The 27229-nt window shown below is 35.2% G+C and overlaps 1 protein-coding gene across 6 annotated transcripts in view; it reads left to right on the top strand.

Annotated features, from left to right (window-relative positions):
* Positions 1–27229, top strand: part of DNM3 (dynamin 3) — a gene marked incomplete at both ends in the record, with an annotated part of 492105 nt that overhangs the window by 242430 nt on the left and 222446 nt on the right. For all 6 annotated transcript variants that reach the window (XM_084251016.1, XM_084251015.1, XM_084251013.1 and 3 more), the window contains one exon: positions 5863–5976. In XM_084251016.1, coding sequence (XP_084107142.1) covers positions 5863–5976 — 114 coding nt within the window. The remainder of the gene's footprint in view (positions 1–5862; positions 5977–27229) is intronic.

The raw sequence follows: 27229 nt of genomic DNA, 5'->3' as shown, positions 1-27229 counted from the left end.
GGTATCTCCTTTCTTGCATTTCCCAGATAGCATTTGATAAGTTGTTCCTTTTCATATGCTTACTTGCCATACATATATATGGCATATATCTTCTTTGGTGAGATGTCCTATTGAATTGGATTGTTTTCTTTCTTTTTCTTTTTTTTTTCACGTTCTAATGGCTCTTTGTATATTTTGGATAGCTAGTAGTATGTTGTCAGATGGATCTTTTACAAATATTTCTCCCAGTCTGTGATGTGTCTTCTCATTCTCCTCATATTTTCTTTTGCAGAGCAGAAATCTTAAATTTTAATGAAATCCATTTGATCAGTTATTTCTTTCATGAATCATATATTTGGTGTTGTATCTAAGAAAAGTCATCACCCTACCCAAAATCATCCAGATTTTCTTCTATGTTACCTCTTATGAGTTTTATAGTGCTTTATTTTGTCACCATGTTTTTTTTTTTACTAATACTGTCATGTTTATTTTACCATTAAATTACTGATTATCCCAGTGCTTCACACTTACTGCAAGCTTTCTTTCCAACTTGTCACCCACTCTTCCACAGATAATTTAATCTTGTCCTATTAGGTTCAAATATAACCTTCCTAGACTTTCTATCTTTTTTCTCACATAGGACCTACATCTGCTCTCAGTTCTCTAATCTCCCAGACTCCCAAGATGGGACAGCTCTGTTCCTATGAAAGGACAACCTTTTCCCTATGCTCTTCATCTTAACCACACTAATCATTTTTGTCCTAGCATCATGTTTCTTATGTCACCAACTTCTTATTCATCTAATTATTTCTGCTCTAGCAATAACATGCTTGACTATTACCGTGGTCACATATAATTTATTTTTTTTTTTTAAGATTTATTTATTTATTTATACAAGCACTGGGTAAAGTCAGAAGCGCGGGAGGTGAGAGAATTCACCAGAGCCAAAGCGGGGAGCAGAGCAGGCAGAAGGACCGAAGTACACTGCTGAGGGGAGCAGCGGGTGGCAGGAGAGGTCTGCGTGCCTTGGGGGACCCTCCTCCGGTGGCTGGGGAGCAGCCGGGGATCGAGCCGGCGCTGCAGAGGCTGCAGGCAGCTTCGCAACCCAGCGCTCAACCGCTGTGCCACCGGGGGAGACCCTGTCACATATAATTTAAAGATAAATTTACATGTATACTTGAAATTTATTTTGGTATTGCCAGGGGAGTGAAATAACTAAAATTTGGGATCTCTTTGAAATAAATCTAGTCTAACTTTACCCTGTATGCCTTTTTAATCTCAACTTCTTCATCCCCACCTGATATTTTCTGTACAAAGTGGCACTTCCATTTTTTGTTCTTGTTTGTTTTTGTTCATGCAGATGAACAACTTACTGACCTGACTAATTCTTTTTTTATATTAATTTTTAAAATTTTTTACATCATTGTTCATTTTTAAACAATATTTGCTTCCCCCCGCCCCCTCAGGTGTAGTCCCCATAGAGTTTCCTTCACCAATGCACCATCACCTCAGTCATCTGTGCTCCTCTCTCCCTCCTTCTGATTCCTCTCCCTCCTCCTTCCCTGTAGTATGTCTCTGATTTATAATTGTCCGTTTTTGCTTTGTTGTGTTTTGTACTGTTATTATTTTTTTACACTGATGTCTTATTTGCTTCCCCTATATTCCTGCTATAAATATAAGTGAAACCATCCGATATTTTCTTTTTCCTTCTGGCTTATTTCACTGAGCATCATTCCTTCTAGTTCCATCCACATTGCTGCAAATGGCATGAGTTTATCTTTTTTGATTGCTGAATAATATTCCATTGTGTATATATACCACATCTTCTTGATCCAGTCATTTATTTTTGGGCATTTGGGTTGTTTCCAGGTTTTACCTATTGTAAATAGTGCTGCAATAAACATAGGTGTACAGGTGTTCTTTTGAATCAATTTTTTTGTGTCCTTTGGGTAGATCCCTAGTAGTGGAATTGCTGGGTTGTATGGTAACCCCATTTTTAGTAGACTGAGGAACCTTCAGACAGCTTTCAGTAGTGGTTGGACCAGTTTGCACTCCCACCAGCAATGAAGGAGAGTTCCTTTTTCATCACATCCTTGCCAGCATTTGTTGTTGCTTGTTTTTTTGATATGTGCCATTCTTGCTGGTGTAAGGTGTATCTCAATGTGGTTTTAATTTGCATTTCCCTGATGATAAGGGATGTTGAACATTTTTTCATATGTCTGTTGGTCATTTGCATTTCCTCTTTGGAGAAATATCTTTTAAGTTCTTCTGCCCATTTTGTTTTTTGACCTGACTAATTCTTTCAGGATCTTCTGAGGTACTATTTCTTTAAAGAAAACTTATTACCACTCCTTATGTTTTGTTAAGTATCCCTTCTCTTGCTTGGTGTACCTCTCTTTCTACACTATTATATTGAAATTAACTATGAATTTGTGTTCCTTACTAAACTATGAGATTCTTAAGTGCAGGGACTATGGCACCATTATGCTTTTTAATTTTTATCTTAGCATATGATAGGTTCTTAAGAAATGTTTGTAAACTATGTTTATGACTACCCTCTCTCCCAGTGAGTGAAATGTGATTTGCTTATTGGGATTGCAAATTAGCCTTCCTCTCTAGCCAAAGATATCTGATAAAATGAAATAATAAGTATACTTTCATTGAGTGCTATGATTAGTATGCTATTTATAAGCCCTGACAGAGTGGACAACAATGTTAGTGTGAAGTAATTTAACCAGTTTCTTATTAAAAATTAGATGAAATCATTTTCTCTAAGAAGAATAAAGTTTTGATTATATGTGTACATGCAGCAGCCCCCAAACTTTAGTGTGAATAAGAATCACCTTGGGAACATGTTAAAATGTAGATTCCTGGGTTTCATATGTAGCTATGCTGATTCATTTGGATTAAGACTCTATTAAGAATCTAGGGCCTCCCCTGGTGGCGCAGCAGTTGAGCGCTGGGTTGCGAGGCTGCCCACAGCCTCTGCAGCACTGGTTCCATCCCCGGCAACCAATGAGGGTCCCACATGGCGCACAGACCTCTCCTGCCGCCCGCTGCTCCCCTCAGTAGTGTATTTCATCAGTCTGCCTGTTCTGTTCCCTGCTCTGGCTCTGGTGAGTTCTCTCACCCTCCCATGCTTCTGACTGTACCCAGTGCTTGTATAAATAAATAAAATCTTAAAAAAAAAAAAAGAATCTGTATTCTCAGAATACAGATGGCCTAAGAATCTATATTTTTAGAAAACATCCAAATGATTATAATATAATTTAAGAAGCATTGTTTTCTTCTTTCTGAAGTGGAGAGAGAGAGGACAGAATAATTTTGAATAATGGAGGGAATTGCCTTAGTCTGAAACTGAATGGGGTTCTCTATGGGGTCTATAAATGTTACAAAGCATTAAAAATGAGAATGGATACCTGGGAGGTGTTGGCACAGGGAATCTAAGGTGACAGGGCCTGGGAGTGTAGAGAGAGGCATGGAAAGTTAATAGTGACAACCTTGGCTTATTTCACTATTTTTCCTAGGTTTTACTTTCTTCTTCAAGTAGAAAATTTGATAGCAATATAAAAATAAAATGTGGTTAATAAGATATTTTCATCTTCCTTTAGGAACCAACACCCATGAGTCATCCAATAAGTATTTTTTTAATATTTTAGTATTTTTAGGATAGTGAATGATTTAAACATGGGGTGATTTTTGATATTTAGGACAATAGCATACAATTTCATGTAGTGTTTTATTTTTGATTCTATGACAACAAAAATTACCATTGAAAAGATGCTAATCTATGCCATAAAAAGAAAACAGAATTTAATTTTACTCTGTGAGAAAATAGATTTTCATTTATTACCATCTGTAAATGATTTCTATCAAATCTATAATACAAATTGTTAATGTTTTACCATTTAAATTTTTTTGAAAGATTTTTATGAAGATGTTACATATTTTTCAGAATGGCAAATAATAACCAGAAGTAGATGGATAAATCCAGGCCATTGAAAAACTCCAAACTTTTAGAACAATTGAGATAAAATTGACAAATAACATTATACTAGTTTCAGGTATACAACATTGGGATTTGATGTTTGTATGTATTGAGAAATGATCACCACAGTAATCTAGGTAACATTCATCGCAATGAATAGTTACAGTTTTTTTCTGTGAGGATTTTTTTTTTAAGATCTACCCTCTTAGCAACTTTCAAATATGCAATACAGTATTTTTAAACTATAGTCATCAAACTTTACAACACATCCCCATAACTTATTTTATAATTGGGAGTTTGTATCTTTTGCCTCCTTCATCCATTTCACCTTCATCCAACACCTTTGCTACTCTGTTCTTTGTATTTATGAATTTGGTTATTTTTAGATTCCACATATAAGTGACATTATGCACTTATTTGTCTTTGTTTGACTTATTCCATTTAACATAATAGCTTCAAGTTCCATCCATGTTGTCACAAATGGCAAGACTTTCCTGTTTTTTTTGTGGTTGATTAATATTCCAATTTTTTTGTCTCTTCTTCCACATATGGACACTTAGGTTCTTCTTATAACTTGGCTTTTGTAAATTAAGCTGTAATGAACATGGAGATGCATAAATTGTTTTAAATTGGTGTTTCCACTTTCTCTAGATAAGTATCCAGAAGTGGAGGTGCTAGATTATATGATAGTTTTATTTTTAATTTTTTAAGAAACCTCCCTCTGTGTTCCAGAATGGCAGCACAATTTTACATTCCCACCAACAATGTGCAAGGACTCCCTTTTCTCCACATTCTTGCCAACACTTATTTTCTTGTCTCTATCACCAGCACGTTATTTCTTGTCTTTTTGATCATAATCATTCTTACAGATGTAACACAATATCTCATTGTGGTTTTTATTTTTATTTCCATGATGATTGGTGATATTGAATACCTTTTCATCTATTTGTTAGCTGTCTGTATGTCTTCTTTGGGAAGAAGACATACTTTGTTTGCTCCCAAAGAAGACATACAGATAGCTAACAAATCCTATTTTTTTACCCCCCCCCTTTTTTTTTTTTTTGCTATTGAGTTGTATGACTTTTTAGGTACTTAAACTGCCACCCCATATCAGATATATGACTTACAAATATTTTCTCCCTTTCAGTGGATTGCCTTTTAATTATGTTGAGGATCTCCTTTTTGTGTGGAGAATTTTTAGTTTGCTGTAATCCCATTTTTTTTATGCTTGTTGTCTTTGCTTTTGGAGTAAGATCCAAAATTCATCAAGACTGATGTCAAGGAGCTTACTGCCTATGTTTTCTTCTAGGAAAAAAAACACCAATCTTTTAATTTTAGCTTATTATTTCAACTTTCTCTCTCATTCAGCCTTATTCAGAGCTGTTAACAAGCAACTGTTGGTTGACTTGAGTTTCTTCTTTCACCATTTGGTGGCCAGTCTCTGGTAAAATTCCTAATTAGATGCAAACCAGGCAAACAAATGGGCCAGTGGGATGGAAGAGGCAGTGGGCATGGAGAGTCTATTGTTGCTCATCCAATCAGCTAAATATGTTTTAATTGTAACAGCAATGCCATAAATAGGCCTGGAACAGCCTATTAGTCTGCCTCTTTTCATTCCTGTCTGTTTCAGTTGCTCTGCTGTACCATCCATACAATTTTGTGACTTTGATTTAGTTCATTTGATGGGAGAGGTTTCCTTCTCTGTACTTTGGTTATCTGTATGTGGGGAAGAGAAGTTATCTTAAATAGCTTAACAGAGTTTGAGCTTTGAAGGGGCAAAGCTATTCTTATTGCAATTTGTATCTTGTTTTTTTTAACTCACTCAGTGCAAGACCTGTGTTCTCTATTGGATCACTTTAAACTAAACATCTTTGCCAATCTGTGCTCTTTTGTAGGTGATTCGCAAAGGGTGGTTAACCATCAGCAATATTGGCATCATGAAAGGAGGATCTAAAGGATACTGGTTTGTCCTTACTGCTGAAAGCTTGTCCTGGTATAAAGATGATGAGGTAAGTCACACAGTGACAGAGCTTTCTCAACAATGTTTCTAATTCTTGAGACACCAGTGGGTCTCTTTCAGTAAGACTTGGATTGGAATGTTGGCTTGAGAAGCTTTGCCTGTTTCTTCTTAGAGTTGTAATTTTACAATTCTCCCTTCAAAATTTGTTGCTTTCTTTGGTGTAGTTATGTGTTTGTTTACCTGAAGAGATGGAGTTATGGGCAGTAGTTGGAAACTTCCTTCTTTGTAATAATGGAGACACTAGTTGAATGAAAGCAATTTTCATGATGTATTGAAAAGATCCAAGGGTATACACCCTCTTAAAAAAGAAATTAATGCATTGATACAGTGGTACTAAAGCATTTTGGAATTGTCACTGTCACATAGCTTCAAATGATGGGCTTTTGAACATGTCCAAATCACTGATCTTCAAATGAGTCCCAGATAATTGTTTTTTTTTCTGTTGACTTTATAATTTTATTTTATTTATTTTTTTAATTAATAAATTTTATTTTTATATTCCCCAGATAATTGTTTAAACAAACTTTGTTCTTTGAGAATTTGATAGCTATTAAAAAAAGCATGCATTATGAAAACTATGGCAGTCTGGTTCATGTTAGATGTTAATAATTTTGGTCTTGTGACTTACTATTCACTTAAATGTGATAGTTATAAAAGTCCAAAAATAATGTCTTAATCAGTCTTACAGCACCATTTAAGTGCTTCAAAGTGATTCTACTAAATTTGGGAGGATGTGAATGGAAACTAAATTATGTTTTGTGAATTTTCATGCTCTGTTTTGACCTGAGAAGTTTTAGGTGCTTACAATGTAGCATGTAAACATAACAATACTTTGTGATAGCAAAACTATTTATAAGTGAGAACGTCTCAATTTTATTTGGCTATAAAGGGCATGAGTTTAGAGTTAAGTTCTCCTCCCTTGGCTTGATATCCTTTGATAGTATGATACACGCCTTTGTCAGCTGCTGCAGAGAAGTTTCAAGACTTACATAGTTCTTTTTGTTTCCTAAGAGCTTTGTGTATAATAGTGTGTTGAATAAATATTGGATAATCAGTTAATTGCCATTAAATTTTTTGTAGCAAGGGAAATCAAATCCCATAGCAATGTCCAAAAAACTTTTCTACTAAAACGATTTCATAAAAATTTTTTATGTGAGCTATTTTACTGACTTGAGTCAAATATTTCATTGCTCATTATGAGAGTCTGAAGATTACCAGTGGTTTCTGTGCTGGCTGCTTAGATACCCCCGTCTTTTGGTAGGAAATGCTAGTGTTTAAATACCACAGCTTTGTGATGCCTCATTAGATATAAAAATATGTAAACGAAGTATCTTCTTTTGTGCTCATTTGCCCTAAAAAAAAAAAAATCTTCTCTTTGATATATTTCCTTCCAGGGATTTAGATAATCATTTATGTATTTCAGTAATTCTAGGGAAAGTACAAGATTTTTCAGAGAAACCATAATTAGTTATACCTAGTGATTTGTGTACACACACACACAAACTTATTTGATCTACATTAGAAGATGAACTCCAGGCATATTGGCATTGTCCTTTTCCTGAGTGCTAATATGGGGGGCTCTGAAGACCCTTGGGTAACAGCTGCTTTTAGAATATGGCTTTAGGGTTCTCTTGTATGGATATGTGGGTACTGAAACACTGCAGTGAAAGCTACCCTGCTCCCGGAGGGAAGGAAGAAACCCTAAGTTTGGTGATATTCATGGTCATCAGTCATCCCTCCTCTCCTCTATAAACTCATGATAACTTTTTACAAAACATCTGCAGCTAAAGCTCCCTCATCAGCATTCAACTACAACAAGAAGAAAAATACATGTGTGTGCAATTATAGTATTAACTGAGTGCCAGGTAACATGTTATTAAAAGTGTGTGCATAGATGGTGGTTGAGCATGGGGAGGGTGGGAATGACCCTCAGAATAAACAGAGTGATGTAGGTGAAGAAAGTTTAGGAAAGTTGTTTTCTCAATTTAAATCATTTCAAGAAAGAGAAAATGACAATTTTTCTTTTCTATGAAATCAACAAGTAAACTTATACAATAATATGATAATAACATAATATCATATTGATATTGAATTTCAGTGTTCTAGAAAAAAAATAGGGTCAGAGAGATAGAAAGTGATGGAAGGACTTTTAGACAGAGTGTTTGGGAGGAAGTAACACTGGCACACACAGACTGAAAGAATGAGCTGTATAGATTTTGTTGAGAAACATTCTACGTAGAGGGAACAACAAGGATAAAGCCCCTAAATAGGCACCAGCAAGAAGCTTGTATTTGGAATATAGGAGAAGTAGGAGAAAGGCAGGAAATAAAATCAGAGGTACTAGTGGGTAGGGCCTTGTCAGTCCCTATTCAATGATTTAGTTTTTAATTCGAAGCATCATTGAAAATCACTGGGTTGTTGTAACAGGAGGTAACATGGTAGGGTTTATGTTTTGGGAAGATTTGTCTGCTGAGTTGGGTATGATGTGTAGGATGCAATGTGTGTGTGGAAGGAGCAAGATGGCAAGAATAGAAGAAGGCAGATCAACTAGGAGACTAACAGTCATCCAGGCAAAAAGAGATACTATGTAGTTTCTGGGGAGGGTCACTCACAGCATCTAGGGGGGCAAGTTGATGGACCACAGACAGCTCCTGCTAGCTCTTGTTGCTCACTAAAGACTCTGTTCAAGAAGCAAGATAGGAACTTTGAAATTATTAATGAATAACTGATGAATGGATCCTCTTTTCAAATTGTAAGAGTTCGTTCCACATTCATTCCCACCTATATCCTCTACCCTGCTCTGTACACCTCTTGCCTGAATTTCCTACCACTGCAGACTGTTTCTGAGAATGCTCTCAGGGTGAAAGGGAAGGGTCAGTACCTCTTCTTTCTCTTGGCTAGTACTCAACATTTGTTGTGTCTGCTGGGAACCAAGGTTGGAAGGGGAGGATAATGACACACTTTGAAAATTCTGTTACATGACAACTTATCTTTCTTAGTCAAGCAAATGTGTCACTGGAAATATTATTAAGTTCATTATACATTGATTCATTTATCCAATGTCAATTTATACTCAAATTTTCATAAAGGATTGTCATATTTTTTCCTGTGTTCCGCCATCTTGCTTTCTCATGTAATTAGCCTGGTACACTTTAATTATACTTTACTCGACTATTGAATAAGTAATTAGCTAACCATATAAATTGAATAAGTATGAAGGTAACCATATAAATATATATGGTTTTGTTTAATTTATGGTAGGTTTGTAATAAATAAGAATAGCTTATAAAATATACTTTGATTAAAAAACAGTAGTTCAAATTGTGTTCCAGGATGACATTAATTGAGCAAAAGACCTTACAGATCAGTTAGTGTAATGGAAAGGGTGAGAAATTGGACATGGGTTTACTATGACTAATGGCCAATCAGGGGACAAGTCAGTCTTCTATAAACTGTATTTTCACTTGTTAAGTGGGCATCATTGCTGGCTAAATTACCTCAAGTGGAATTGTAGGACTTTATTATTTTTTCTTTTTTTATTATTTATATTTTATTTTTATATTCCCCTTACAATTACAACCCCCTTATTTTGACCCCAAGCCCTCCATTCCCCACAACCCACCACCCCATAGTGTGTCTCTGGTTCATAGTAGTTTGTTGATTTTGATATTTTCTTTTTTATAGTTATTCTTTTTCCTGGTCCCTTATTTAAGTTTTCTAGATTTCTGCTATGTGTGAGACCATCCGGTATTTTTCTTTTTCTTTCTGGCTTATTTCACTGAGCATGATCCCTTCCAGCTCCATCCATGTTGCTGCAAATTGCATGTGTTTATCTTTTTGAATGCTGAGTAATATTCCATGGCGTATATGTACCACATCTTCTTGATCCAGTCATCTATTTTTGGGCATTTGGGTTGTTTCCAAAGCTTAGCTATTGTAAACAGTGCTGCTATAAACATAGGGGTGCAGGTGCTCTTTGGAATTGATGTTTCTATGTCCTTTGGGTAAATACCTAGGAGTGGAATTGCTGGATCATATGAAAGCTCTATGTTTAGTAGGTCCAGAAATCTCCACACAGCTCTCCATAGTGGTTGGACCAGTTTGCATTCCCACCAACAGTGCAGAAGAGTTCCTTTTTCTCCACAACCTCGCCAACATTTGTTGTTGCTAGTTTTTTTATTATGTGCCATTCTCACTGGTGTAAGATGGTATCTCATGGTAGTTTTGATTTGCATTTCCCTGATTACAAGTGATGTTGAACATTTTTTCATATGCCTGTTGGTCATTTGCATTTCATCTTCAGAGAAGTTTCTTTTTAGCTCTTCTGCCCATTTTTTGACTGGATTATTTTCTTTGTTGTTGCTGAGTCTCATCAGCTCTTTGCAGATTTTTGTGATCACTCCTTTATCATTAGTGTTGGGTGCAAAAATGTTCTCTCAGTCGGTGGGGTTTCTCTTTGTTTTGGTTATTGTCTCTTTTGCTGTGCAGAAGCTCTTTAATTTGATGTAGTCCCAGCTGTTTATCTTTGCCTTCACTATAGCTGATTTGGGTGATGTGTCTGTAAAGATGTCTTTGATGTGCATATCATGTAGTGTTTCGCCTATATTTCCTTCTATGTATTTTATGGTTTCAGGTCTTATGTCTAGTTCTTTAATCCATTTTGAGTTGGTTTTTGTGCATGGTGTGAGGTAGTAGTCAAGCTTCATTCTTTTGCATGTATCAACCCAGTTTTCCCAGCACCATTTATTGAACAAACTTTCTTTGCTCCAATGCATAGTCTTTGCTCCTTTGTCAAAGATTAGTTGACCACAAATCTGTGGGTTTATTTATGGATTTTCTGGAATTGTAGGACTTTAAAAATGCATATATTAATAATTGTTCTTATTTGCAATAACATACCCATATATTTATTTCTACCATTGTCCTTCCACTGTGATGTTGTCATTTTTTTTCATCAAAGAATAAGGTTCAGACAAGGGAGAACTCAAATCCTATTTCTTTAGTGACATTTGACATGCTGCTTCCCTTCTAGCCTATGAGTTCTCCTATATAATTTCCTATCCAAGGTGGCAAAGACAGTAGTATAACCCTGTTTCATAATCTAAGCCATAATTGGCACAGCTGTAATATTGGGTCCCCTAGAATTTTTCTGTTTTTCCCATACTGACTGAATTTATCTACCCTCCCCTTAATTTTTATATGAATTAATGAATGCCCACAAGTACTTGAGGACTGCAATTTTTGGACCATTATTCAACATATAGTAAAGTTATTTGTAGTGCTACTAAAAAAGAGTTTAATAAAAAGTTTTCCATTTGTGTCCCAAGCAATGTTATTTGCTATCATATAGCATTAAGTTGTATGTCATCTCAAGGAGTTTTTAAATCACAGCTTGACCAGGATAGACATAATTAATCTATGTACTTGACTATATGCTATCCTCTAGTATACTCCAATTAGTCCAAGTTTAGGTTTTTGCTACATGATAATCAATAGACCATCTTATAAACTGTTTATAATCACCAAGGGGATTTCCCCAAACCTGACTATCCTTCTAGATCATGTTTTAATACTCCACACTTTGGAATTTTCTATATATATAAAACTCTAAATACATTTATAGGGGTTGCATGGACATATTTTCTGGGTTCTTCCTCTCCAAGTTATTCTGCCAGTATATATACCCCAGGTCAAGGAGTAGCTGCTTATGGGGGTGAGATTGGATGCACTGGTTTGTGTGTTATTATCCCTTTGGATCTTGAATGGATGCCACTAAGCTCCATTGATTTCTGACTTATTTAGCGTAATCTCCTCTAGTTCTATCTATGTTGTCACAAATGGTAAGATTTCATCTATTTTTTTTATAGTTGAATAGTATTCCATTGTGTATATATATCACTCCATCATGTATATATAAGCCACATCTTCTTAATCCACTACTCTGTCTTTGGGCACTTAGGTGGTTTCCATATCTTAGCTATTGTATTTAGTGCTGTAGTGAACATAGGAATGTGTATATCCCTTCAAATTAGTTTTTTTTGTATTTGCTGTATAGCTACATAGGAGAGGAATTGGTGGGTAATATGGTAGATCAATTTTTAATATTATGAGAACTCTTCATATAGTTTTCAACAGAAACTGGACCAGTCTACATTCCCACCAACAACATATGAGGATTCCTTTTTCTCCACATCCTCACCAACATTTATTACTTCTGTTTTTTTTTTTTTTTTGGATATGGGTCAGTTTCATGTAAGTCTACCTTTGCATACCCTGACTAGTTAAATGCTCAGCCAAACCAATGTATTTTCAGTTAGCAAAATGCTCCCTAGTTCAACATAGCATTCCCTGAATTCATTCCTGCTTAAACTTAGGAAAACCAATTTTCAATTGGAATGGTGAAGCATTTGTTTATTATTAGCATTTATTATTTACAATTTAGCTCTGAGCTAAGACAGTACTTTATATGCATTCTCTATTTTAGAGATGAAGATTGAGGCTTCAGAAGAATGAATAATTTAGCCAGCTGCTAAGTGTCAATGGTAGGCTCTTAATCACTTGAACATTTCCCAGCAAGTATTTTCTGAACACCTGTTATATACCAGACACTGTCCTTATCACCAAGGATAAAATGGTTAACAAGGAATTTGTGGTACCTGACCTCATTCAGGATATTTCCCAATGAAGGAAATATATAAACAAACAGGAAGACCTAATAGGTACAGGGCCTATAAAGGAAATACACCCAGTGGTGTGTTGGAACTAAAGAGTATCTGGGATTGGGAGGTTAGAGAAGGTTTGTGTTAATACCCTGAGACAGGGTTGAGCCTGATGAATTCTAGAAACTGAATTAAGGCCAGTGTAACTAGAACAATGAAAGAAAGGATTCTATAGAGATTAGGGACTTTGATCCTAAGAAATATGAGAAACCTTTGAAATTTTTATGCTGGAGAATCACATAATAAGATTTGGGGGGGAGGGAAGCGTATGCAATAGCCCCATAGGGAAATAGAGTCAAAAGTTTAAATAATCTAGATTGTGACCAAGGAACTGTGCAAGGTTTTTTGGAGAAGAAATGCAAAGATAGATCAGACCTTAAAGAGTTGAGAGTACAGTAGAAGAGTCAGAGCTTATGTTTATATAGCAATGACATTCCATAGAATCCATGCAGTATCAGAAGAAACAGTCTTGCTGTAGAGAGGTTGCTTTTAGATGAGGAGGTGACAGCAGTTTTCAAGAAGGAGCTGACATTAGAGTTTAGCATGGAGAGGAAAGTAGAATATAGATACAAACAGAGAGCAAATGAGAATGTGAGTCTTGATGAGAAGTAGGATATTACATGACATTATTCTGCTCCATACCTCCCTGAGCAGATAAGAGATGCTGTAATGCTGCCTTTTACTTTTAAAAATGTTGCTGTGCTATCAGGTATGCATGACCTCACCAACCCTTAATCTCTTCCTTGTGATCTTCTCATCTGCTACTTAATTGTGAGAGAACTTTCATTGGGGATAGAATTTTATTATAGCCCTCCTCAATAACCAAAAAGTCAATGGGAAATGGCAAAAAAAAAAAATTGGTAATTTTTTATAGATCCTTTCAAAGAATGGATCGATAAATTCATTGCAGAGAATGGCTGGAAGGAGGAAGAACCTGGATTGGAGGCTTATTGGGAGACTATTACTCTAGTCTAAAAGTTAATGGTAGTTTGGAATGGGTGATTGAAACTGATAGTAGAAATGGATGGATTTAAGAACTTTTGTTTGGAATATAAACATTGATATGAAAACTCATTCATGCTAGATATGGGTTGAGTGTTTAAGTTCCTGCTGAACTGTAAGCATCTATAGACCAAGATCCATTGTCTGATTCACTGGAGGACACAGCACTGATCAGTGCCACTAAGTAAATGCTGGTTGAGTGAAGATGTCATTGGGCAAATAAATGAAGAAGTACAACATTAAAATTCATCACATCCTAGTTTCTTAATTTAAACTAAATTGTTCAATCACCGGGTAAAATTACCACTGGAGATAGATTATCCTAAAATTTTCTTAGTTTTTACCATTGGCGTTTAATGGATTTCTTTTCTCCTCTGACCATAGAACTTCCTGGATTAAAGAGGATTTAGAAGAAAGTAACTTTTCCAGTGTTATCACACATTATAAATATATTTTACACAGTTTTTGAAGAGGAATTTATAAAATGGCAAGGTATGGGAATAAAGCAGAAACTATCATTTCAAAAGGATTTGGGGTTTAGATAATTTTATATTAATACTTTAAAATCAGATTTGGGGGAAAATTTATGGCTTTTACTTAAAATATGTTTGAAATTTAAATTTAAGATGATCAAGGGAGAAAAAGCATTATTTTTTTTTATATTGATGAGAAATGTATAAATGACAAAAATCTCTGGAGAAAAGGGACTCTAATTTATGCATATTAGTAACACACAGTCGAAATTCTATTTTTACAGTCCAACATGAACATTAAAATCATAGTAGGGTAATTCAGAGAAGTATTTCCAGTGGAAATGTACTAACCTTACACTATTGAAGAAAATCCAGACTCTGCATCAAAATAAGAACATTCTTTGCACTCAAAGAATTACAGGCCTCATTTTTGTGGGTGGAAGTGTTTGGATAGCTTGATAAGAAGATTATATAATTCCCTTATAGGGATATTTACTTAGTATTGTTTTTATTATGTAGCTGTAACAGATGACAAATGTAACTTGGGTAATAAGAAACAAAGTGACAGCTATATCTCGATGACTAAAGTTGTAAGACCAAGAAGTTACAGAAATCTTTAGCTTTTCTGTTTTCACTTATACTTTCAGAGTTCTGCTTGTTTCCTACTGGGGCTGCCTGCTTCTTGTGATGAGGCAGTCAGGATTGACCCTGTAAACACTGTTCAAACTCTTTGCTGAGTAGATATAGCTAGCCAAAACTTAGGTATTTCTTTCACCCAAAAATTCCCAATAAATATTGAACTTTAATCCATTTTTGTTTTCTTAAAATTATTCATGATCATATTTGTTTTTTTCCCTCATACATAAGTGATCTTATGTTATGATTTTTACTGTAATATTATTTCATAAAAACATATCCATGTTCTGGAATTATCCAAGAATTTATTATTTTGAAAAATATATGGTATTATTCAATGAACCGTAATGGCAAGTACTACTTATGATTTATTAAAAATACTTTTGCTCAATTAAGGCAAAGCAAAAAAAATATACTTGTAGAGCCGCACTCATTCACCTATATGTAGTATGTGTCCAATTCAAAGTTATGCTGAGGAAACAATCAATATTACCCTTTCCCTGAGAAGTAAAATTTAAAGATACCTCATTTAGTGAACTTAAATATTTTTAACATTCTTTCAAGCATTCTTGAGAACTAATTAAAAAAAATAAAACCAAGATGTTAACCTCAAATTTTAAGAAAACATTGTTTGAAAAGTTATCCTGGAGTAGTTCACTACAGGATGACTGTTAGCCTCTTAGCTTTCCCTTTGGAGTCTGGTGAAATAGAACATCTCTTTTATGTTCTGACCCAGCTATTATGTCATCCAGAGGGAGACACTGTCCTGGGTCTGCCTTGCTGGGTCCAGTAGGATGATCCATAAATAGCCTCCTATCAGTGGTGTTTGCTGCAGGTCTCATAAAGTATTTAAAATCAGGTTGTCCTATGTAAATGTCCTCTGACACATTCTTATATTGTGTCCCTGATTATATTTTACATTTTATGAAGCATAGTTTCATATGCTTGGTACAATTTCCTTTGCAGATGCAGAAGTTTTTTTTTTTTTTTTTTGCAGATAACGTAGTCCATAAGGCTGGGCTGTTGAAAGCAAGACATTTGACCATAATCATATTTCATAGTTTTGCCCACTGTATTTTAAAAGGAACTATAGTGTCAGATTTGAGTATCACCAAATTATAGAAATTTTTGAAGCTTATGGGCTTTCAACCTTGAGATTAAATCTCCCATTTATAAAATAAAATACCTGAATATGTAAAATATGTATTTGAAATATTAAATTAAGGCAGTAGAAAATTTTGAGCTTCTTTAAAAAATTGAGCAGAATTTTTCCAAGAAAGATAAAAATAAATTTTAAATACTTACATTAAAACATTTTAGTCAACCAAGTCAAAGTGAAAATTTTTAATTTTACACATCTCCCCACTTTTTACCCTAAAATGTTTGAAATATTCACCTAAACAAGCCAGCCCTGGTTATTTTTCTCCAGTTCTTAGTGCATTAGCTGAAATTTTGACATTTCCTCAAAGGAGATGGCAAAATTCACATTGCATAGCCATTGATCCCGTTCCTTGCTCTTTTTCAAAATAATTGAAGTGCCTAAATATCTCCAGAGCTTAAAAGTTTACGACAAATGAAGCATATATTCCAAGTGAATGCATTGGCCCTGTAAATTTCACCCTCAGATCTCTAGTGCAAGTCCCTTCTTAATCAAACAAAGACACAGTAACACATCTGCATGATGACATTCAAAAATTTCAGCACTTCAAATTTTACCTTCTATGTATCAAAAGGGGAGATACAACTATTTTAATACATGTGAAAATTGTTGGAAATAAATTCTCTTTTCACTGTGTTTTACCCAGACCCAAATTGTCAGTGTATTAACTCAAAATCCATGAGAGGTAAGGGAACATTTCTTCCCTCTCTCTCTTAAAAGTCATGTTACTGAAAACTAAACTTAGGTTTTGGTGAAATACTAGAATGATTTATTTTTTGTGAAATATCAGATTGAACTTATATTGATTATGGGATGCTGCAAAGTTGTGTTAAATAAATGTCCAGGGTAGTTATTTACTGACAACGGTTAGGAAAAGAGAACTATAGAGAGCACAGGAATATTTTCAGAAATGGGTTTTATTATATTTCATAGGCACCACTCACTTTACTTTTGGAAATTTGGTTTCAATATTTGAATCAAAATAAAATAATAATAATACATACGAGTTAAGTATTAAACCAACAGATTAAAATCCCAGATCCCCACGCCCCTCATTTTGGTTGTAGTTCTTGGTGTAGATGCTATGGTGTGAGGGCTGCTTTCTTTCAATGGCTGGTTGTCATTCAGGCTGGGTTGTCATGTGACTGCCTGTCTGTGCCTGCTGTACAGGTGAGCGGATGTTCTGCACAGCAAGTGTAGACAGGCAGACACATGACAACTTCGTCCAGCCAGGCCCTTGGTTCCTTCGGGTTTCCTTTGCTCATGGGCAGATACAATCAGTCTGCTTTCCAGATTTGGTGATTTTGGAGGGTCAGGGGAAAGGGAGAAAAACACACAATAGAATTAAACATTAAAACATTATGGAACTAAAAACAAGTTAGACTTTTCACTTTATTCAGAAAGTACATTTATACATTTGTTTCAAATGTGCTAACATGGAGAACTGATGTAACAGAAAATTCACATTGAATTTTTAAGAAAAAGACATAAAAAATTAAACACAGGGTTTATTCTTAATTCCAATCAGTATTATTCCTGCCCATATGCAGTCAGAGTTCAGAAGGGCTGAACCAGATGTTTTTCCTCTTCACAAAATTTCTGCATATTTTAATACTGAAGTTCAAGATAAAGACTATGTTTATACATGTTTCTTGGAGTAGATAAGTGCCATAACCTTGCCCATGAAAAAGAAACTTATCTTTTTCATGGAAACAGCAGCCATTTTCAAAATGAGCTTAATGAATTTCGCGATTCAACTTTGGTATCTTATGCTTTGATAGTGGGGTTGAACAATGGCATACATTTTTACCAATACTTTATTAAGCAACAGGGATTTATTGAAACGTCTCATTTTCTTTTTAATGCAATGTTTCTAAGTATGGATGTGAAACCAAATAAAAAGCAATTGTTAGCTTAAGTGCTCCTCCTATTAATTACTACAGGGCTTTGCCTTAGTATCAGAAGGATATAAACTAAAAAGTGATGTTCAGAATATATTTTGAACATCACTGGTGCTATAGTTAACAAAATAATACCTTAACACAGAAAAGGAAACTCCTTTTCATATTCAAATTTTAAAACCAGAACCTTTGGAAAATGTACTTATAATTTGCATAAGAAAGAGTTAATGGTGTTAAATATATAGACAGAATATTTAATTCAGGTGAATTGAGAATAAATCTTTTGACTGTTTTGATATAAATGATCAGTTCACATCCATAGAGGTGCTTAATAAAATTCCCCTGCCTTTTAAAAACAAATATCCAGATAGTCAAAATTCCAGTGAGTGGAATTTCTTCAAAAACAAAAGACCAAAATTGTATTGTCCAAAGAGGCAGTACTTAGAATTCTTTCAAAGAATATTAAAGAAAACAAGTTGTTACTTCTTTTAATTGTATGATTCTGAGAAAAAAGCAGATAGAAACTTTATGGAGAGCAAAACAGTCTGAAAGACTGACAAATGTCAGTTTTCTACACATCTGAACTTTTATGCAGTGGTACAGTTATAACAGTTGATAAGTGAGGTTTTCCATTTATTTATTTAATTTCAAGAAAATAAATGTCTGATCCTGTTTCTGGCCATCACTTCTGAGTAGTGGAACTTTTTTTTCTTGGCATAATAAAAAACATCAGTAAATATGGTTGCTATGTAAATAATTACAAGATCAGAGTATGCAGAAACAAATACCTTAAGAAACTATTTTGTTATTGTTGCTGCATTCAGTGCAACATAAAATATTTATAGGGTGGTTCACTTACAAAGTGTATATTGGTGGAAAATAAAAATTACTGTAATTCTGTATAGCTCTCCCTCTTTCTCCCATAAATAATTTGATCCAGTTAACTCTGCTCAATTAAAGGAATGATGCATGCAACCTGGAAAAACAGAAAGAAATATTTGTGAGTTCATATGTTATCTTTTAATATCAAACAGTTCTATTAAACCAAGATATCCAAAAATATTTGAGCCTGAAAAACCATAGCCATTTTTCAGAGAAAAAAAAAATCTTTCTGAAAAATGATTACTCATAAGACTTTTAGATTTTGTCTGTTTCGAAATGATTTTTAAAGTACAAAAGTAATATATGGTATACGTACACTTTATTGTTATATTGAATCTCTCAAGTTTGGTAAAAAGATGGAAAGCTGATAAAAAAGATTTAGGACTTTTTTTTTTCTATCTTCTAAGCTATGGAGTAAATATTAATTCATTGTCACTTAAAATACTAGCTAAAATATGAAAGAACTATTTACATTATTATCATCTCTTTCAATTTCTTAATATGGCTACTACACCTCCTCTCTTTCATTTTGTCTTTTATTTATTATCTAAAGAACAGAACACAAGAAAAGAATTATCTTCTAAATCCTCTACAGCAAAATTAAACCAAAGCGATTCCAGGAAGCTGGCTGTCACTTGTCAGGAAATTCAAAATGAAGATTTAATTATTTTCCTGAATTTACTTTGTTATTATCATTTATTAAAACTGATAAATATTTTTAAAAGAGACCTTCAAAAACTGTTAAATATTTCTATCTACATAATTTTTAACACACCAAGGTAGAAAGGGGAAAGAAACCAGTAAGAAAGTTTTAGTCGTTTCTCAGGAATTTCCTGTCTCCCCTTAGATTAAAGCCTGACTGTCTAGTTACTTTACGCTGCTGGAAGTTCTGAATGATGGTCTCATCGTTATTATTTGTATATTATTGTGATAAGTGGAGCATTTTCCTTTGAGAAGAGGAAAATGGGATATTTTTAAAGAGCAAATCTCTTGTAGAGTATATGAAAGCGTTGACTTCTGTTTGGTAAAGATGGACGCTGTGGATGAGTGAATTTTTTTTTTACATCACCAAGTTATATTTTCTTTTTATTTCCTATAAAAATTTTAAAGACTTAGACCAAAAAAATGGGGGTGAGTGGGTGTTGTTTCATTAAAAGCTTTAGGCCTAAATCCTTTCCCATGAAGTGAAAAGCTTGGGTGGTCTGTAGGAAAGAGGTGGGGGCAGATAGTGTATTTTGGTCCTTTAAAAACATAAACACATTATCTGGGTCGAAAGTCGAATGCCAAACAGGAAAGACATTAAACCGATTGACTAATTGCAAGTAAGTGATCAGTGTGAAATTTTGCCCCGTTGTCAACAAACTTTCTTTGATTTTGAAATATATGGTTTTTAAAAGGTGGGGGTAGTTTAAAAATGTAAATAAATCATTTTATATTGATCCTCTTCCAATTAAGAAATAATGGTATCAAAGCTAAGGCTCTGAATTAACTTTCTCTTAGATGGAGAAAAAGTTCTCTTTTAACCCCTATACTTAGTCTAGTTTATCAATCAGCCATGCATGCACTAAAACAGAAAATAAGTTTCTATGAAGTGTAGCGTGGACAGGTCCTGCAAACAATTTTCCCTTTCAACCGATGTACAATGTTTAATTTTAATACTTAACACTTACCATCATATCCAGGAGTAGTTTTAGTTGAAGATGTTCACTGTTGGTTAGTTTCCTCTGGAATAGATCCCATGATCCCTAAAATATTTGTATATCTCCTTATAAAGTAATATCAAAATAAAATTAAGCATTATTCTAATTTCCCTTGAAATAGGTAAGATTATTTTGGATGTGTGTATACATGTTGGTATATATATCAGCGCATAAACTATTCTCCTGCCTTCAGTCAGCAGAGGGCTATAAAGTGAGTTTTTACTTTTCATCTATAATTTAGCTCATGCAACTAAAAAATAAGTACTACTCCTTTTCCTTTGTTAAAAGTTTGCATCAAAAATGGGTTGTCAGAACTCCACTGAGCATGTGCAGGGGCTCCCTGGATACTCCTTTGCAAATTAATTCTTATATTTCTACTACTGTACATATGTTATGGACACCCCCGGGGTCTCTCTGTCCCAGACTAAAAGTCATCCTGCGGAGAAAATAGGTGAAGGACCAGTGATGGTTAGTTTCTTTGAAACGAAAGGGCCATTTAATTGAAAAAAGGCATTTGAAATAAATATACATGAAGTAAAAGCAAGTTATAAAATTCACTTATTTTCCTGAGAAACCGTGTAAAATTTGCCAGGTACCTTATAAACTCAATATCTTCTTTAGTAGCTATATTAATTAGTGAAAACATATTTATTGGGGAAAAAACTCCCACAGGTTATCTAATAATTTTTTTTTAGTTTTTCTGTGTAAAAGAAACTACAAATTTTTAAAATCTCACTTTTTCTGTTAAAGGCAATTAATTTGGAAGACTGAGCCACAATTAAAAAAATGATGGACTTTATTATCTCAGGGGAGAAGATAACTTACATGCAAATCCTCTATAACAAAATTAATTTCTCCTGTTTTTTATATTTTAACAAAAAAGAGGAGGAAACATATTCTTTGTATAAGTTTGGGATGAGCAAAATGATTATTTTTAAAATAATTCTTTTGACAAATAACTTGGAGAACCTTTTATAATAAAATATTTTGCAAAAGATAGCTTGTGACAATTTTGGAAATGTACAATTTAGAAAAAGATTTGTTCGGGAGCCTCTTTAACTGAGGGATTTAAAGGAAGACAAAACATATATTTATTTTTCAAAAAAGATGTTTCCATTGTATTAGAATTGTTTGGGTGGAGATGTAAATGGGGGTTCAGGAATTAGGGGTGAGGTAGTAACATTTTTCCAGAACTTTCTGTAAGGAACCTACCTCTGAAGTTCATCATGGATCATATTGCAACTCAGACTTTCTCTATTATTCTCCCTATTGGGATTTCATTCAGCTTGAGGGCTTTCTTCCCTCCCACCGTCCTCCCCTCTCCCACCCTCCTTCACCTCCAGGACAACTGGAAACTGACCAAAGAAAACTTTGCCTTCGTTTACAAATTCCTTTTTTATCAGTGGGTTGCTAGACAAAGTACCTTATCATTTTAAATGCTGAGAGATATAGGAGCATTGTAAAATAAAGGCATGGGGGCTCAGCTGAACAGCAATTATCAACCATTCTTGGTTTAAAAATAAAAGTGATCCAGATGAATATATATATATAGATAGATATTAGATACTATCTAGCTAGATATATAATATCTCTCTCTATAGGGATATCTGAAGACATGGTTTTTTTTTTCCTGATTTCTTGAGTTGCTGACTCAATAAGTTCTGAGTTGGCGCTCTTTTCTGGGCACGTCCCATCTGCATTGTCTGGTGGGCAAAAACTTGGCAGCCTCTTCTTTCATTGTTAGGTTACTGTTTTCCTAGTATTTAAATTATATAAGTAAATTTTCAAAAAAGCCCTTCCCATCTCACATTAAACAAATAGCAAGTATTTTTTTTTTTTTTCACTTTGGGGTAAATGAATTCCATCCTGGGATGTGAACATTTATACCACAGCCCTCATTCAGAGAAATTTTTAGGTCTCTGAATTATCAATTTCAACACTTCAAAACTAGCCTTGCTAAGTTATTCTTTAGTGTTGAGAATCTTTTCATATTCCATTTTGAAGTGGGAAAACTTTTCAACTTGAGAAAATATTTGACTTATAAGTCCTCAGAAATTGAATAACCTACGGTAAAAAAAAAAAAAAAATCACTCTGTACCACAAACCAAAAATCACTCATTCAAACTAAATGCAGAGCTGCCCGTCACACACACCCCTGTTTTGAAAGTGGACGCAAACCCCCGCATTCCCCACCTAGGCTCTCCTGATCACAGACCAGGTGAGCCGTCAAGGCCTTACCCGCAGGTCCTCCCTCGAGCAGTCCTTTCTCCGCTTTGTCCCCACCGGCTTCTTGGTCCCTAGTGTGCAAAACCTGTGAAGAAAAACACTGGATATGAGATTTGAAAAAGAAGCAAACACATGTCTTCTCCTTGGAAACGGCAACTTTTGTCCCGGTCGTCCATGGCGTTGCTCTCCCTTGCCCAGTCTAACCAATGTGCAGACTACTGTACAACGGCATTGTCCTGAACAGGTAGTCTGAACACTGGGGCGACGGAGCAGGATCTCCAGAAGCTTCCAGCTAGGTATTTAAAATCCTCTCCTTGTCTTTGGGAAAAGCCTCCCTTCCTGCACCAGGGGTTGCATTCAGCTTTCCCCCCTGAATTCTGCTGCACTGACTGAGACACACTCAAGGGCTGTGATTTCCAGTCTTGACGTGGCACATTTGCTGCAGACTGGGGAACTGGCAATGAATTTAGGACCAGGAAAAGGGGGAGGGCTGGGCTGGAGAGTCCATATATGGGATGATGTCACCCTGGGGAGGTTTGGGTATGCGCTGTGCCGCTGGAGAGACCGCTAGAATCGCCTGCTCTCAGACATGGGTCTGTGCATAAAATGGTACCAGATGTTTTAGTGTAATGTTAAGCAGTCATTTCATCTTCAGGCCAGATTTTTTTCCTCAACTGGGCAGGAAGTGGGCCCCAGTATGGAAAAGCTGTAAAAAAAGAGTCGAGATGTACAGTTCTGCTGTGGCCAACTGAAAGTGAGTTAGTGTAGAGGCACAAATTTGCTGTCCGATCCAAGCTAGGAAAGTAATTTGAAGATAGAGGATAGATTAAAAAAAAAAAAAAAGTAAACAGAGAATTGAACACTGGAAGTCAGGGCTCATTTGGAAACTTTTTTGAGCTTTCTTGGGGTACTTTATTTTCTGGCATTTCACTTGTCAAAAGGGCAGATAAGTTCTTTTTTTTTTCTCTCCCTCCTCCCACCCCTCCTCCTTCTCTTCCTCCTCCTGGTCCTCCTCCTCCTCCTCCTCCTCCTCCTCCTCCTCCTCCTCCTCCTCCTCCTCCTCCTCCTCCTCCTCCTCCTCCTCCTCCTCCTCGTCTGTTGGATCTGTCAGCAGCTTGCAGGCTGCTCTAGACTTGAACAGTAATTATAGCAACTTCCTGAAAGTGAAGCCCCCATGAAAAGTCTGGAGAAATGTTCTTTGTCATGGCCTCTGCATGAGTAATTAGTTCCACATGCGGCCTGCCTCGGCTCCCTCAGCGATTTGGGCTGGCTCTCTGAGTGCTGTGCTATAGCTTGACCTACAGAAATGTTCAAGTTTTCATTTCTAAGCCTCCACTACGAAATAACAATCCCGGTCTCTTAACAAATTGCCTCTGGTAGATCCATGCTGCTAAGTCCAGCATGTTTTTTCCACTGGTAATTCTTGATTCTGTGTTCAGGCTTTTGTTTTGTTTTAATGGTAGTCTGCTTGGTTTTATCTCTGGTTAACTAAATCTGTTGAATTTTGCCAAGTACTGCTTGACCAAAGGTTATAACATATCAGCCCACTGCCATCTACTTTTCGTCTCCTGTTATTGCTGTTTTCAATTATATATGCTGTTAGCTATTCTGGGTATACTGCGCTCTGACTTTGCCTCTATAGAATTCTGATTAAAGTCTGAGTTCCCTCAAACAAGAGCTTGATTAATTGCCCCTCCAGAGATCAAAAATGTGAGAAAATTCCTAGGTAGCTTCCAAATAATTTGAGTAGCCAAAATAAGACACTTAGCATTCTTTAAAGAATTACAGCCAGAGCAATTCATTTTACTGGCTTTCTGCAATACTTTTTGAAGCAGAAAAATTGACCTCTTTTAAATATGTTGGGTTGAATATTTCAAAAAGTTTCAAGTGAGAACTGTCTTAAAGTATTCACTTTTCATGAAATATCTTTTTTTCAATTAACATATCATAAAAGGTCTCAAAACTTATTCCAAGTTCTGGTCACCTTGGGAGGAAGATAAGATAAAAAAAATGAATTACTTAGATGTATGTGCTGAAACAGCGATTGGTTCCTTACTTATAGATAGATTTAAATTATCAAAGGAAATCAGAGGGATTACTTCATATCACAGTATTTCTGCTTCCATTTACGTCTTTAGCACCTATTCCATAGTGCTTGAACAACCCAGACAGCTCCATTCCCTTTTCCCTCCTTTCATTGCATGCAGAATACTGGAAATACAGCAGTGTGACTCCATATGATCTAGTGGTCTTACTGCCTGTGAATACTGACTCTGTCCTGTTGAGTGTCTGTGTGCTTATTTATAAACTGTCATAGAGGAACCATGAGCCGGTGAGATCACAGAGCCAAGAAGCCTGCATTTCAGGTGTGTCATTGTTCCTCCCATAAACAGTGAATACCTTTCCTTTCCCCTCTTCAATTTACAGTGATGAAACCTGCCTTGGAACTTTTGAGCAAGATGGATGAAAGGTGGTTCTGATCACACTGCTCCATGATTTTCTCTGAGTCCACATATCTATACTTTTTCAAATACAGGAGATATCCCTTTCTCAAAAAGGTCCCTAATGATGTTTTATCCAAGGGACTCAAATATATGCTTATCTTTATGACATTGGAAGCAATTTAAGTGATTTTCAACAGAAACAACTAATAATTGTTCCTGTTAGAATTTGGGCCCATCTCAATGGACTTCCAGTTGTCTAAAAAGCATTTTCCAGTTATCTTTCCCCCTCAGAGTTCAACAAATATTTATTCTTGCCTACTCATTCATGTGTTAGTCACAATGCCAGGGACTGAGATGAAAAGATTAAGAAGATGCATTTCCTGCCTTCAATGAACTCTCACTTACTTATAATGTTAAAAATGCTAATGTGTGATCAAGTTCAATCTAAAATGCCAGGCCTTTATGAGGTCCTAGGCATTCATTTGGAAATCTCCTGAGGCCTTTTTCTATGTCTATGAAGTTATCAGTTAGATATCTAAAATGTGATGGGTTCTAGAAAGCAAACTTCAATAGTATTTATACAGTTTAAATTTTTTTTTTTTTGGTTACAAGATTGTACAAACATTATAAAAGTTCAAACAATAGAAAATATGGGGGAAAAAGTCAATCATCTTCCCTACCAGCCTCCTGGCCCTTGGGTGTGATTCCTTTTACCACCAACTCAATGGTCATTTTATAATTTTCCTACAGATTACAAAATCCTTTCATATGCACTGCATCAATTTATATAACAACCCCTATTTGGTAGGTATTGTCATCATTCCCATTTTGCTGATGATATAGTCAAGGCTAGGAGAGGTTAAGCATATTACTTTGTGGAATTACAGCGATAGGCAAAACTCAGCATTTTACTATCTCCAAAGCCTATGCTCAGAAACATGTTGCCAGCCCACAGGGAGAAAATACTTTCGCCTGCTGAATTCTTATAGAACTTATATTTCCTATAATTAATTTGTAGGTTACCTTCTGCCTTCTCTTAGTTTTGTACTGAAATGTTTCCTTTTATTTCTCATATTAAGATCATTTCTGAATAAAATATAAGCTAATTGAGAACAGGGATGATATTTTTATACTTTGTTTCTTTAGCCTGCAGTAGGCCATTCAGTAAACTGATAACAGAATGATTAAAAACTACATATACGTAAGATTTCTGATCAGCCTTTCTCATGACAATAATTAAAGAATTCAAGCTTTCTTACTTTTTATCTTAAATGGAAAATATTGTGCAAATTTAGCATTTACATACATAATGTAGTTATGTATCAGATTGCACTATTCTTTTTAAAATAAATGTGAATAGTGGGCCAGCCATATTTCCTTGCTTATTTTTGGCCTTCTAATCTTCTGGAAGCATCCTGTGTAGCTATCGGTCATATAATCTTGTGTGAAAAGCAGGATCTAACCAAGTTGTGGTGTTTCCTTTCTTGTTGATTTCTCCCTCCCAGTTTGTATTTGAGATAAAAATCTAGTTGACCTCAGTTCATTGCAAATTAAGGAAGATAGCCCCACTTAAGTTGGCCTTATGTTGTGTGGATTAGCACTTTTCTTTTTTTATTGGTGGCAATACAGTCTTCTAATCGCCAGCATTTCTTATTTTGTTAGGCCCAAAAGGAATAGGAGATTTGTTGTAGCAAAGATTTTCCCTTTTTTCCCTCCCCACCTCTCAAACAAATGACTACCTTTAAATTATCTCTGTAAGTGAAGTGTCTTAGCTAGAGATACAACATTAGAGACTGGAAAGAAGAAATAATCCAGAAGAGTTAACAGATTTTCTTTCAACAAATGAAAAAGTAGTTAAGATAGAATGATTATAAATCATAAACCTAATGCAACTGATTTTATAATCTTCAAAGCTTGCAAAAAGCAAAGATTGAGAGAATTGATCTTGAAACGTATTTTTCCTAATGTATTTTGTTGTGCCTGTCTTTGGACTTTCCATTGCTGCGTCTGTTTATTTAGAAATCAGCCCCTAATCCAAAGCAGTATATATTATATGAATTCTTTTCTCAAATCATTTGAGAAAGATCAAACTCTGTCTTT

Source organism: Talpa europaea (assembly GCF_964194135.1).
Source record: "Talpa europaea genome assembly, chromosome: 12".
Taxonomy (NCBI): Eukaryota; Metazoa; Chordata; class Mammalia; order Eulipotyphla; family Talpidae; genus Talpa; species Talpa europaea.
The sequence above is the reverse complement of the archived record's forward strand: the minus strand, read 5'-3'. Positions and strand labels throughout refer to the sequence as shown.